The sequence below is a fragment of the Schistocerca gregaria genome, chromosome X (genome assembly GCF_023897955.1).
Source record: "Schistocerca gregaria isolate iqSchGreg1 chromosome X, iqSchGreg1.2, whole genome shotgun sequence".
Lineage (NCBI taxonomy): Eukaryota > Metazoa > Arthropoda > Insecta > Orthoptera > Acrididae > Schistocerca > Schistocerca gregaria.
In genome coordinates, this window is record NC_064931.1 from 156,311,877 (window position 1) to 156,327,666 (window position 15,790).

Here is a 15,790-nt window from a genome sequence, read left to right on the forward strand (position 1 = left end):
AAGATGCCAAACAGTTATATCAATGAAATATTATGGGACTTGCACGTTACCTGGCTGCAAACCTGAGAAGTGAATTTGAAGCAGATCCATAGGGAAAGCCTGAAAAGTAACATTGAATAAGTAAATAAAAGAAATATTTCTGCACCAAGTGCTTGCGAACAGTTAAAATAATCATTATTTTACAGTGTTTACTCTTCACACTTCTCATTATGCAAGAGTCAGATCGTGTGTTCTCACATTACTCTCATTAATAAGACCATGCAGTGACTGCTCCTCTTCAGTGATCAGTCTTCTACCTCCCCATACAAAAATTGTAACTCTCCATACTCTCACTTTAATTCCTATCATATCACAACCAAAACTGTAGCTCCCACTGTTTTCTATTCTTATGACACCTGTGTCCCAGAAGATTGTCTTTTTTTTTTTTTACAAAGTTCATATATAGAAAATAATAACTGTAAACAGCATTCCACTTTGTTGTGTTTCTTCGGGCCTATAATAATGTACTTTTCCTCAGTGCAAAAGAAAAATGATTTTTGTTTGATTCTCATTAATGTAACCTTAGTTAGACCATTGCATATCTACCTATAAATTACTGCTCATCTTTCCTTTTTATGAAGAGTGCTAAATGTTCAATATTGAAGATACAATAAACAATCATTAAGTGAAAAAATAAATTATGAGATTGATTTGCATTTAAGCCATTAAGTTACATTTAATTAAGTACTTTTAGGATGTGATAACTTTGTGACTCCACCAAAACAGGCAGGTACATTAAAACAAAAGTATCATTCAAAAATTAATAAAAATAGACAAACACTGACAGAACTGGTCATCAGAGAAATGTGCAACATATATTTACAAACTTCCTTTCATAGTTTCACTTTTGCATTTGTTGAAGTACATGATTAACTAACCTCTCCTAGCACACTCCATTTATCATCTTGAGATGTATGTACGCAGTATGCAAAAATTAAAAAGATCTATCACTTTTGGTCACATTCAATGGAATAAATTTGTAGATACATAGCAACACTACTGTCTATGTGATCTTTCCAATATTCAATTTATTCTTCCTTCTTTACATAGCTGTTACCATCTTTAAAATGTGCAATATTTGCACAAATTTACCTATGAACCAGAAAAACACAGTAGTTTGATCACATTTTTTTGTTAGTAGAACTGAGTTCTTATACTGGATGGCAAATGTTTGTAACATCAAAGTGTGCCCAAGTAAAGTGCAGCCCAATCAGATTGTTCAGTACAGGAAGGTACTGCCACTGAACAGTTGTAGAGAAACTATGATTGCCTGACAATGAAACTCCACTTGGTAAAATGAATGACAGTTATGCTTAAATGTGGATAAATGCAACATAATGCATATAACAAAGATAAATAACCCCACAGTGTCCAAATATGAGAGTAGTACTTAACTTACAGAGCCAGTAACATTGTTTAAATATTTATGGGTAATACTTAGAGACAATATGAAATGGAATGTAAATATAAAATAAGTAATAGAGAAGTGCATGAAAGATTTCTTTGATGGATAATTTTGAGAAAATGTGGTACATCAGCAAAGAAAACTGCATAGAAGATTCAAACACGCCCAATTATGCACCACTGTTTAGTTTTCTTGTCTAGCAAGTATGGTAGCACACACTACATTAATTCAGATGTGGGGTGTGCTAGGATCACAGCAGTTCAGCATAGCACACAGAAAACTTTTAACATGGATGTTCAAGGAACTTACATGGGCATCTTTGGAAGAAAGGAGGCATTATTCTCACTGAAAGTAACTTTATTTGAGGAAAACTGCTGCGTACATTGTACACACCACATAGGGGCCATGAGAATAAGGTAAGGAGGGATTTAGGTACATTTTTTAGGAATATAGTGAGTCATCCCCCCCCCCCCCCCCAATCAGTATACAACTGGAATAGAACAGAAAACCGTCTCAACCGTTAACAGTCCAGTGCTTCTAGAGTGTTTGTAGGACAACACTGATGTGCTCATGATTCTGCAACATTACACTGCACAGCAAGAATACCAGAATTCTTTGTCACATTATAACATGCAACCACAAACATCACAATGTTACACTAATGAACAGTATTATGGATGGCTTCATATACAGCTCTCCAGGTGTTTCAAAGGAAAATATAATCCAGTTCTCATTGCTAGGCAAAAGTAAGAATTCAACATACAGCCTTAACACTATTATTATAACATCTTTTAATGATTGTCTAAACCAGGAATAAAATGTTCTTTAGGTCTTTGATGATTCACAAAAATGAAATTTTGTTGTTCTAATGAAGTTTTTAACTGAAGGGTACATGACTGACTACAAACTTTAACTGTCAGACTGAGAAGCAAATTGTCTTTCTGTCTATTGCACGTTATGGAAAGTAACCTTTAATGACGTCTGCAGACTGTTACAGCTGTTTATAGCTTCATGATACACTAAATAAAATGAACATACGGGGCATTATACAAATTATTGTAGCATATTATGCCACACTGTGCACCCGAAATTGATCAAGTGCTGTATCCTTCAAGTAATGACTTTCTCTCAGGTACAAAATGGTTTCAGAATTGTAAACAAAGCAACAGACAGACAATCTTTAAAAAAACTCATACATTGATTAAATGTTTCACAATTACATATTTTTTCAATAACATGAACACAATAGTTTATCATTTTTTTCAATCTGCTGCTATAACAAATGCGACCAATACAACATCAGACAATGCTAAAATACAAAATCATCAATAAAATTGACACCTGCTAAAACACCAGCCAAGAATAATGTTTGGAAGCGAAACAAGTCTTTCGACAACCCCTGAACTTGCACATATGTACTTGCGCTTAACAAATTTTATTCATTTGCCCATAACACAGACAAAATTTTTAATGAACTATTCAGCAGTGAAGCAGTGACTCACCAGAAACATTAGAAACTGTTGAAACTCGTAAATTGGGAGCACTAGATGACCCACTAATGACTGCAGTGCTGAAAAGACTCCTTGTAGAAGCACCCACTTTCCTCTGCAGTTTAAATCCAGAACCTTCAACAGGGAATCCCAGCATCCTAAGATAACAGGTCTCTTTCTGTGCGTTGTGCCGCCATGATGCAATACGATCTGAAAAAGATGGTGTAGGGATTGTTTCTACAACAGGTGCGGGTTTAGGCATAAGGCTTGGGGAAGACTTTGAACGCGATAAAGGCGATGGAAGTGTTAAGTAACAATGTTTTCCAAAATTTGTTAATTTTGCAGATGCTCTTTTGACTTACATGTTTAACAAAAAAGTAAGAGTTCCAGAAAAGAGTAGAGATGAAAACATAACAAAATGAGAGAGAATGGGATTTAAGACATAGAGGTACATGAGAAAATTGCACATTATAAGTTTTATTTGAGTTAGAAACAAAAAATTATGAGAATGGGAATAAAGCAGAGTGAGACCATTAGTAATCAAAGGGTGTTAATTTTTTTTTATGAGGTCCAAAAATGTAAATCAACATAAATAAGGAAAATTAGTAGGGATGAAGACATTAATAGGGGAAAGGGAAACACATATGTTATGTTTAGAATTATATGAAAATTTGAAACAAAATCAGATTAAAAATACAAAGACTTCTGCACTTAATTCATGAAAGTCAAAAGAAGATAAAAACATTACTGAATCAATCACAGAGATATCTGAAATTTAGACCATAGAAAGATGACTTACTTAAATGATAAATGGCTATTGCTGCACAGAAACAATGGTAATACAAACAGTGACATACCACAAAACCCAGATTTTTACACCTCTTATTGAGGAATTGGAGTCTATTGAAAAAGGAAAATGGAAGCTGATACTCACCAAATTCATAAGCTGATTTGAACACAAATAACAGGCTTGAGAGTCAACAATTCACCAACAAATACTTGTTTGAAACATGAAGAGAGGAAACGTGAAAGGGGACACTTTTGGAAATGAGGGAGGTTCTTAAACAACACCCATGACAGACTCAGGATGATACCCACTGAATAAAGGTCACTGGAATGGAATCCAATGCAATGGAGGAGACTATACAAAATAGGGAAATTTAAGACTGTCATCTTGGGCTACATTTCCTTAGTTAATTCTTTTCTATTTACTCTTATGAAATATATCATCATCTGTGCAATCTACTGTTGTCACGAGAGCCAGTTTCCCAGATACCCAGCTTTCACAGTATTTAAATCAATACCTAAAAGTTGTTGCAACTGAATAGGAAGATACGGAATTTTCAACAGGTGGCTTTTGTAGTCTCTGGGTAGTGTCTCTTGTTTGAATCCCACATATCAGATGAGGCATCTTTTTCTTTTATATCCTTTTTACTTCAGTTTTTTGTTTTCTCCCAATTGAGTCACATATCTTCAATGTATCAAAAAGTATCTAAGCTATTTTTACTTTGACAAATAGTCACTGCAGTCTCATACAGAGTGAAAAATATGTGCTCTTAACCATATTAACCACTGAGATGCAGATAACCTCCCTTTTCTTTTTAATTAAGGTCTGTGTTTCTTTGATTCCAGTAGTTCTACATGTTTTGTGCTGCTCTTTATACATTCTCCATAAGTTATTACATTTTCAGTTAGTTCTTTGCTACTCAAAATCATTGTATACCTAAAAAAAATTAACTATTTAACAAATATCAAAAACTGAAGAACTTCGGCATATGTCCCATTGTGCCTGGCCGATGAAGACTGATTCTTATTCACCTGTAATTCATTTAAATACTCAGAACTAGATGTGAAATAAGGGAAATGCAACCACTCACCTATAGCAGGTTGGTGCATGGAGCACAGAAACACACAACATAAAACATCGTTCATGTTGTCTTTCGAGTTCTAGCTCTTTTTCAAGCACAAGTACACAAATTTGAACACATAACCACACAAACACCCACATGCCTACTCCAGGGGCTACTCGCCATGGCCAGGGGAGTGTGTGTTTGGATGTCCATGTAGTTGTGTGTGTGAATGTGTGTACTATTGCCTGAAAAATAGCTTTTGCTTGAAAGCTAGTATGAATGCTGTTTTCTGTTGTGTTTCTGTGCTCCACACATCAATCTCCTATAGGTGAGTGGTTGCCATTCCCTTATTTTGCATATTGCTCAATCTGGGAATTTCCATTACTGTTAGAAATTCAGAACTGCAATCTACAAGTAATTATCTCATATTTCAGCAAACTACTGTAGTTCAACACCCAAAAACCCTATTAAATATATATATATATATATATATATATATATATATATATATATATATATATATATATATATATATATATATATATATATATATAGACATTTTGCACGTATGACATACTACAACCCACATAAGTGAAATACAACTCATTTTTGGTATTCCATTCTTTCAGAAACACACTACATATCCAATCTCTGTTTTGAAATAAAAATAAATAAATAGATAAATAAATAAATCCAATTACAAATGAAGTAATATTCTCAGACAGAGCACTACTGCAAGAATAATTTATGGATCTATCTAAACTTCAACATGCCTGCTTCTCTGTATGATACAAAGTTATCAGAACACATAGTGTCAATGTATGTCCACCGCATTTTGTGAAATGACCACCCCTCATGCTTCCTCACTGCTTCCAATGATAACACTGTAGATAAATACACTAGTGGGAAGCTTCAATTTACTCATTGATTACTTTTTGGATCCACTAACTAGCTACACTCCACTCACATGAGTGCCCCCGCCATTTGCTCTGGTTGAACTACTTTTGTTCATCAGTTCCTACAGGGTTACCAGTGATAATCAGAGGAAATGCACTACACATTGTTCCAACTTACTCAGTGGTTAACCAGACCCACTGAATTGCTCTAGTACAAATGCTTCTCTACAGACTGTACTAGCACAATAAACACAATACTCGACATAAATGAATGGCCCAGAACTATAGTAGTACACAGCAGTATGATACAGGACATATGATGTAACAGAGATGAGATTATCCTACTTTTTCTTATGTCACTCCTTACACCAATATTACTTTTTTCTTTTCTGACATCTTTTCACTGGTAGTCCAAATATGATAGTTACAATAAATTACTGCATTCTTGTACAAGCATTAATTCATTAAACTTTAGTACTGGACTTAATAATTCAACAACTGTCAATGAAAACAGTAGGTTTCATACAAAAACATTATTTGCAAAAATATTCATGATTTACTATACATGCAAACCATGGGGATGTAAAAATTCAATGATGCTAAAACCTGTTTATTTTGAGATAAACATAGCTCATTAAAAATACCTATTTTCCACTTTTCAATAAACATTTCACTTTTTCCAGATACATAATTTTTCAAAAGTTATTCATATTCAAAATTTTCCCATTCTAGTATGTTCAAACCTTAAAACATACTTCTTTCCTACACGTAGGTGTACGATTTTGTAGCCCCTCATTTTTCAGTTTCCTAACAAGTATACTTTCACTTAAACAACTTTCTAGTTTGTTAACTATTCAAATTATAAGATGTCACTTTTTCAAACTTCTTGGTGGATTTTGGGAGTCCCTGTGCATCTTAAACTGCTCCCCCATTAAAGAGCAGTTTTGCCATTTTCTATACATACAAGTCAGCATTTCAAACTTTCTTCATTGCCCATTGTACCCTTCTCTCTTTTAATTTGTCTGTCTTTTATCTAACATGGAACTGCGTAGCATTTTATCAATTTGTAATTTTACAAAATACACACATCTACAAAAAGGCATCATGCACAAAGCCTGAATCAGTTGTGGGCTAGCATTCAACCATTTCCGACACTACATTATATGTTTGATTCAGTCAGTCAGTAGCTAGCATTCATTATTCAAACAGCCTATGATTCATGATGTAGATTTCAGTCAGTCTGCATTTATGTAGTCAAAATGTCAACACCTATGTGACACTATGTTATTCAGTGTCCAGAAAGAAGATTGGTGAAGATGAGCATCCACAAGACATGAGGTGAAGTAACAGGTTGGTAATGTTACAATATGGCACCTGTTTCACAACTTGTATAATCATTATGCCTATTTAGCACATAACTACAAGCATGAGCACCCTGTAAATTCCAATTCTGGTTCAAACCTATATTAGAGTAGACGATATTTCAGCACAAACATCCATTATGTGTAAATCAGAATTAAGGAATACAAACATCCTTGAGGTTTCTGAACCCAGAATGATAGTTCTCTGCACCCAAAACCCACCACAGTATAGCACCCATCACACTAATGTTTAACCTGGGTTTAGATTATAGAAAGTAAACTAGAGTTTGATAGACACTAAAGTGACTCCCAACCTAAAGATTCCATCATTGCAACAATGAGCAAGACAAATTCTTCACCACCACCACCACCACCACCACCACCACCACCACAAGTATTGCAGATCAATTCCTTGCATTGAGGGACATACTTGTCACACATCTATACATGCTTAAGTGTCTTTACACTTTCCATCTATTAAAACTCTCCCATTTTATCTAAGATACCCACAGTTTTTTATTAAAATATGATGGCAGGCAGAGAGAAGCAACATTTCCTTTTTCTTTTTATTGTGACACCTGGTTGATGAATTTCCCAAAACTTCACTCTCATTCTTGTTTGTTATTACTCAAAGAAAGAACCTGCTAGTTGAAACTAAACATGCTATCAGTTATTCTGTTTCTCATATATGGTTTAAAACATGTGTTAAGCGTTTCTTCAACTTCTCCCAGTATAATCTATGGTGTAATAGTTCATGAGTGAATGGCCAGATGTCAGTATCCAACAGGTAGAATATTTCAGCAAGTGACCACATTGCCATCATCAGATGCAATGACAAATTATTTACCTAGGAGCTGGAGCATGCTTTGTATCTCCTCCCAGCCTTCTCAGGATGTGGACATGATCCCAACTGATCAGCAGTTCCCTAACCTCAATCTCAACAGATTCTTTAATGACATAATGTCTTGACATATTCTTTAATGACATAGTGACACAGTCCCACAAGTTAGATGTCTGTGTTGGAACCTGAGCATGGGTGTAATGCACTTCATGTAATTTCAGTAGGCAATGTTCTGTGACTGCCAACTTGTTCCACTGTTGCAGTCTGGCATGCTGTTGGTGTACATGGAAACAATCTTCAACAGCATGCAGTGTTTAACCTATGTATGTTTGCCACATTGGCAGGGGACCTAATAGACCTCAGATTTTTATAGTTCATGGTAGTCATTGGCACTACTAAGCAGTGCCTGTGTTTTATTTGGCAGATGGCAGACAGTTTCACTTGATGTTTCCGAAGAATTCGATCTAGCTTTGCACATAAGGTGCCACAAAATGGAATATATTCAATGGCCACATCCTTCTGAGGTTACTTTTTTGTTTCTATTGGTTGTACTGTTTGTGTAGGAGGTAGAGTTCTCTGAATTTGCCACTCCGTGTAGCAGTTGTTGTGGAACACCATCCTCAGATGTTTAAGGATTTTAGTGAGGCTGTGAGTGCCATGTACCAATGCCTTGAGCATGCCATTCCTCTGCACCAGTTGGTGCCAGCTGATCACATGTAAGTATAGATCAGTGTGCATCTTCTTGCGGTACATACAGCCACCCAATGTGCTGTCCACTGTTCTTTTTACCAGGACATCCAGAACGGGGATCACTACATCCACTTTGACTACCATGGTAAAATGGATATTCTGGTGTAGGGAATTGAGATGCACGAGGAAATAATTCATGCTTGTCTCTTCCATGTGGCCACATAATGAAAGTGTCATCAATATATCTGACAGAACAGATAGTTTCCAACGGGTTGATTTCGCACCCTTCCTCCTCAAAATGTTCCGTATAAATGATGGCGACGACTGGTGAAAGTGGGAGCTCACTTTTTTGGACTCTTTTTCCTATTGGTTCGAAACTGATGCACTACCTATTAATGGGTATGAGGGGTTAGTCATTGCAGACTGTTTCAAAGAGCTTGACTCTTGAGTGGAGTGAGTGATCGGTAACTCAGATAAGAAAGGAGCAGTAGCTCTTTGGATCTGAAATGCCTCTCCAGTGCTGTCAGTGAGAGGAAGAAAGATTCTAGAACAGGATGTTGCAAGAGCATCCCTTGCAACATTCTAAGTCACTATGACGCAGACCTTGCTGTACAAAAATATGTTATCAGTGATGTGTAAGTCTATGTTTATATACCTTACTCTTCTGAGTAGCTTTTGTCAGTCTTGAAAAGTACAGAAAGCAAAGAAATATCAGACCTTTAGACCCCAGCACTAACACAGAGAAGACTTCCTCACCTCATATTTCTTCCCTCGATTTGAAAAGACAGCTTGCAAGAAGTTGCCGTGTCAGCCCATTCAACACTTTACTGTGAGAGATGATGCTCTGTAGGGACTAAGCAAGATACAATAAACTGATTTACCACTCCTGACACAGGAGTTGCCCTACTCTTTGCTCTCTCACCTCAGTCACCAATTCTGTTCCTGGCAGCTGTTCACCATTCTCTGTTATGTTAGCAGAATTAAATGATTCGTCTCTCATTTCAACTTGCTTCTTTCTTGACTCGGCACTCTCTACTGGAGTTCACATTGCCCCAGATGTTGTTAACTACAATAATAATACGCAAGGTCTGTCCAAAAAATTCCAGCGTTTTGTCCGCAAAATTTTTCCACACTTACCCTTGTATTGTGCATGGTCTCCTTCAAAATACTCACCTACACAACTGATACGCTGCTCCCAATGCTGTTTCCCTTTCCAGAAGCAGTCTTGGTATGCCTCTTGCTGGACTACACCAAGCACCAGCTGCAAATTTTCTTTTATCTCATTTCTTGTTGCAAATTTTCAGCCTTTCAAGAGGATTTTCAACTTTCAAAATAAAAAAAATTGGCAGGGGTCAGGCATGGAGGATGAGGCAGCACAGTGATTTCAGTTCTGTGCAATAGTGGTGGTAGTGGTTAGTGTTTAACGTCCCGTCGACAACGAGGTCATTAGAGACGGAGCGCAAGCTCAGGTTAGGGAAGAATTGGGAAGGAAATCAGCCATGCCATTTCAAAGGAACCATCCTGGCATTTGCCTGAAACGATTTAGGGAAATCACGGAAAACCTAAATCAGGATGGCTCGAGACGGGATTGAACCGTCGTCCTCCCGAATGCGAGTCCAGTGTGCTAACCACTGCGTCACCAGGAACGAATGTGCAGGTGCATTATCATGGTGCAAGAGCCATGAATTTTCTCACAATGTTTCAGGCCTTTTATTTCTCACATTTTCTTACAAGCATCACAACTCATCCCAATAGTACCACCGATTAACAGTTTGGCCCTGTGGCACAAATTCATGATGAACTAATCCTTCAAAGTCAAAGAAAACTATCAGCATGGCTTTGACATTTGATCTGATCTGATGAGCTTTCTTTTGTCTTGGAGATCCTTACCCCAACCCATTGTGAAGATTGAATCTTAGTCTCAACATCATAACCATAGACCGACATTTCATCTTCAGTTAAGATTCTCTTCAGGAACATCTCTGGCTCATATAAAAGGTATTCATAGACTGCAAGGTGAAGGTCTTTCTGGTCTTGACTCATGAGCTGTGGAATGAACTTGGTGGCAATACAATGCATTCCAAGATGCTGTGTCAGGATTTCATGACATGATCCAACTGAAATGTTAGATTCTTCTATAATCTCTCAGACAGTCAATCTTGGATTGGTACACACAATTTCATTGATGTTCCTGACACAAGCATCACTGGTAGAAGTCAAAGGGTGTCGTGAATGAGGGTCATCTTCAACTTCTGTCTAGCCATTTTTAAACTGTGTGAACCATTCGTAACACTGAGTATGGCTTAAGCACTCATCGCTATAGGTTTCCTGCATCATTTGGTGTGCTTCTGTAAAGGTTTTCTCAAGTTTCACACAAAACGTAATGCAGACGCATTGTTCCTCTAACTCTGCCATCGCAAAATTCGCAAACTGTGCAAGCACGTTTTACTCAATACAGCACTGAACAATAAGAGATATACAACAATGAAACTTCTGGCGGGAACAACAACTTCATTTCACTCCAACACACCATTGGCGCAAAATTACAAATGTTCTGGAATTTTTTGAAGAGGCCTCATATGTGTGGTATCATGTGCTATGGATACCACACCACACCAGCCAAAGTCTAGAAGTTGGTAGTGATCCATGCGACTGCACTGTCCAAGAGACATTCTCTGCGGCCAGCTCCAGCTCCAAGAGACCTCAGCCTGCACAGCCAGTGTAAAGGACCCCGCACTGACCATTCCTCGTCCAGTCTAGTCTCACAACTCTGTCAGTCAAGTCTGAGAACTGTTATTCAGCCTCTGCAGCTATTACAGATAGCTGACTTGGCCTTTCTTGAGGACTCACATTGGACATTGATCTGCACTTGCTTTTATTCAAGTAGTAGTAGTTTATCAAACATTGTATGGATCTCATTCTTTTGATTTTCTGTCACAGAACCCACTGAATCCTCGGCATCTATCAGCTGAACGACCACACATATGATGACAAGGGAAAAACTACATTTGGTTCCTACTCATTTCTACTCTCACCATACAAACAATTGTTGATGATATTTATTGTGTATTTCTTGCAGAACTGCATTCATTTGCTGTGCGCGCCTGCTACACTGCTTCTTTATCAGTGTGCATGTGTGTTACAGACCATTAGCTCTGCAACTGACTGTGTTTCTTGTGCTTTGCGGAGGCTGTTCTTTCCAGTGACTTTCATTCATACTTCCTTTCAGCACTATTTAGTGGTTGTGCTACGTTTCTTGTTCCTGTGGAATGAACTCTGTGGCAATACAATGCATTCCAAGATGCTGTGTCAGGATTTCATGACATGATCCATCTGAAATGTTAGATACTTCACTAGAAGATTTCATTATCCTGATTCTAGCTTGCAACAGGATTTGGAATTAGTGGAATGTCAGGATTTGTACAATGGAAGAGCAGGTGACTTTGATTCTGCTCCTATTTCCACAGTTCAGAGTAATGGTAAACAGTTTGCACCTTTTGTTTGCATGCTGTGGCATGCAGTGTGTCAGCCAGGGCAGCAATGTAAAAAGAACAAGTCAAATACTTTCTGGAAATCTAGAAATACGGAATCCACCTGTCTGCCTTCATCCATGGTTCTCAGTATATCATGCGAGAAGAATGCAACCTGAGTTTTGCATGAGTGGTGCCTTCTAAAAGCATGCTGATTCATTGACATAAGCTACTCAGTTTCAAGAAAGTTTATTACATTTAAACTGAGAATATGTTCAAGCAAACAAAAGTTAGGATATTGGTCTGTAAATTTGAGTGTGTGTCCTTTTACCCTTCTTATATATTGGAGTGACCTGCACCTTTTTCCGGAGGCTTCGACTTAGTGTTGGGTGAGAGATTCACGATAAATGCAATCTAGGTAAGGGGCCAATGCTGTAGAGTGCTCTTTATAAATTTAAACTGGGATTCCATCCAGATCTGGTGATTTATTTGCTTTCAAATGTTTCAGTTGCTTCTCTATACCAGGGATGCTTATTACTATGTTGTCCATCCGATAGTCTGCCTGACGGTCAAATAACAGTATGTTTGTATAATTGCCTTGAGTGAATGATTTATTGAATGTGAAATTGAAAACTTCGGCTTTCATTTTGCTATCTTCAACTGACACAACAGACCGGTCAACTAGGGAATGAATGAAAGCCTTAGATCTGCTTAGTGGTTTCATGTAAGACAAGAATCTCCACAGGTTCTCTGTCACATCTTTTGCTAAGGTGTGACAGTGGTAGTAGTTGCATGCGTGATGCATATATCTTTTCACAGATGCACGAATCTCTACTAACCTGCGCTTGTCATCATTTGTGCGTTCCCTTTTGAACTGGGAGTGTAACAGCCTCTGCTTCCTCAGCATCCTCAAAATTTCGTTAGGAAACCATGGAGGGTCTTTTCCACCTTTGATCCACTTACTAGGAACATACCTCTCCAGACCACGATTTACAATCTGCTTAAACTTTGCCCATACGTCCTGTACATCCCCATAATAAATAACAAAATTTTTAAAACTTAAAAGCTAATTCCATATTCAATGTTTAAGTAAATTCTCTGAACAGACAGGAGGATATCTGTGCACAACTTACAGAAATACATGCACATTACGTCTATGAAACACAGTGTTGCTAATAATATTTATGAGAGGAATGTTCTAAGAGATAACCATGGCACTAATGTCCACACACACACACACACACACACACACACACACACACACACACACACACACACACAAACCACGAAACCAGGCGTATATGAAATACTACCTGCACTTCTCTCTCTCCTCCTATTTTCATAGCTCTTTGAGCGGAATTCACCATCAGGACTCGGTGGTTCATCACCCCCATATGATGAGCTCCTGTTGCTCTGTTGGCCATAAACTTCACATGCCAGACGTAACGCCAACTCTGAAGCCTCAGTACTGCTGATTCCTTTTGCCAATGGTGACCTGCATCATTTATTAATTTTGAAAATACGTAATTGCAGTCAACAGCAACCAGCAATTATTATTACCACTTTACACAGTGAAAATTCATCATAATAAATCATCTTTGACAGACTGAAGACACAATGTAAATAACCTCAATGGATAGTTTGTGGATGCATATTCAAGTTCTTAGTCAGGTAACAACAGTGCAACAACAAGTGCACGAGAAAATTGTATAACAAACATAGGCATAGTTATTAACAAAAATGCATTTAACAGAGTAGGTTACTATGAGCTGTGCAGTGAGTTAATTACTACTCTCTCAAATGAAACAGAGCTAATACCAACTACTAGTGTACACATTTGAACATCTAAGCCACAAACTGATTATTGCAAAAGAGGATACATGAGGGAAATCTTAAATTAATAAAATATGTAACAGGAGATGAAAACTTTAACTCTTCACTCTTATACTATCAAGAGCAAAGAATCAGTCAAGACAAAGGCAGGGTGAGAAAGTACGTGTCAGTGTAGAAAAACATCAAGAGTTCTATGTGAGGTTTCAACTGGTTTTACTGAATACTCTCATTAAAAATAACAAGGTAAGTAGGTATAGAAAAGCTAAGTCTCTCTCTCTCTCTCTCTCTCTCTCTCTCTCTCTCTCTCTCTCTCTCACCTCACACCTCACACCTCACACACACACACACACACAAGGACAATATAGTAGTAAGATAAAATTAAGAAATCAAGCATTACACTCAAAACATAACCAGATACTTTGTATGGACATGGATCATAATCTTAACCTAGATAAATAGCGGCGACCCCTGGGAAAGCTAGAAGTGATGTGGGTATTTAACTAGCATGACAGTGCTAGATAACAGAAAGAAGTAACTGAGACAGCAAAAGACATGACTGGTAACAAAAGCTGAGGGAGACGATACAGTTTTTTATAATGGGTATCCTTAACACTTTGTGAACTACACCGGATTAGTGATGATGTGAAAGAAGTACAGAAGAATTAAAAGGATGAAATTTGATGGAAGTAATATATTTCTATCTGAAATTAAGTCTATAATAAATACCAAGAAGCAAAATCAAAGTGCACAAGAGTCTCATTTACGAAATCCATTCAATGTCAGATATACCAGATAAACCTGACATTTGGGTACAGTGAGGTAAACAGGCAATTTTACATGAAAAATATGTAAACACCCACTCCTGTCAGAGTAAAACCCTTGCTGTCCCACTCCACCATTTAGCCACTTTCTCGAAGTCCTTCTTGTGAGCAGAAACCTGATTCTGGAATAACCTCCCGCACTATATTAGAGAACTAAATAATGTCTCTTGCTTCAGAAGGGAGTTAATGACATTTCTACTGTAGCAACAATAGTGATTACCACTGTCTTTGTATGCACTTGTTACCCTTGTACATTCTTCTTTCCAACCATACCTTTCTCACTTCCGAGTATTCTTAGCTGGTGCAGTCTCCTTAAATTTCCTTTCCCCAGAACTCGCTATATCAAAAAGCATCTATCTCGAAAACCTATAAATACATTTTATAGCTGCCACTATCATCATCATCATCATCATCATCATCATCATCATCTGTTAGTGAGAGCAGCAGCAGCAGCAACAACAACAACACAAGTATTGCCAGTATTAACTGTATTCGTTCACAGTCAATATTAATTACTCACACTGTGACAATAGACACCCAAAACATTTGAATACCATTTTGTCATACTGAAATTGTTATTGCTTAGGTAACAACGATGGAAAACAGTATTGTGTGTGTGAAACCCAGTTCCGATGTATGAGAGGGCTTGATACTTCTAATCAGATCAGGTTAAATAAATATATAATAAACAAAATGTTAATCCACTATGTGATGAAGGAAAGCCTCACTGAATTTGGGGGCTATGCAGGTAGAAAGAAGGAAAATGGACACGACGTCTCATCAAGTAATGGGAAGATTCATGCACAATAAATGTGCAAGCCAGTGAGGTAATTACAGTTCCATAGAGCATTACATTATTGAATAATTGAAGCCAGATTTGACAAGATGCTTTTAGAGTTTCTGCAATCAGTTGAAACTATAGTAACTAGCAAATTCTATGAACTGATGTCCAAAAATCTATTCTATAGAATTTGTAAGAATTTCAGAAAATGTCTCATACAAATGAAGAGAACACAAGTGGATAAATGTGAGAACTTTGGACAGTCAGCCCTGCCCCTCAGCTAGTAAGCTGCCAGATGGAGTAATGTACGGAA

General features: G+C 37.4%; 1 protein-coding gene across 19 annotated transcripts in view; it reads right to left on the reverse strand.

Moving 5' to 3' along the window:
• The window catches only part of LOC126297424 (inositol hexakisphosphate and diphosphoinositol-pentakisphosphate kinase), a 507,792-nt gene that overhangs the window by 94,954 nt on the left and 397,048 nt on the right, over window positions 1–15,790 (reverse strand). For all 19 annotated transcript variants that reach the window (XM_049988233.1, XM_049988228.1, XM_049988227.1 and 16 more), the window contains 2 exons: window positions 13,356–13,537; window positions 2,947–3,144 (listed from right to left, as the gene is read on the reverse strand). In XM_049988233.1, the coding sequence (XP_049844190.1) occupies window positions 2,947–3,144; window positions 13,356–13,537 (380 nt within the window). The remainder of the gene's footprint in view (window positions 1–2,946; window positions 3,145–13,355; window positions 13,538–15,790) is intronic.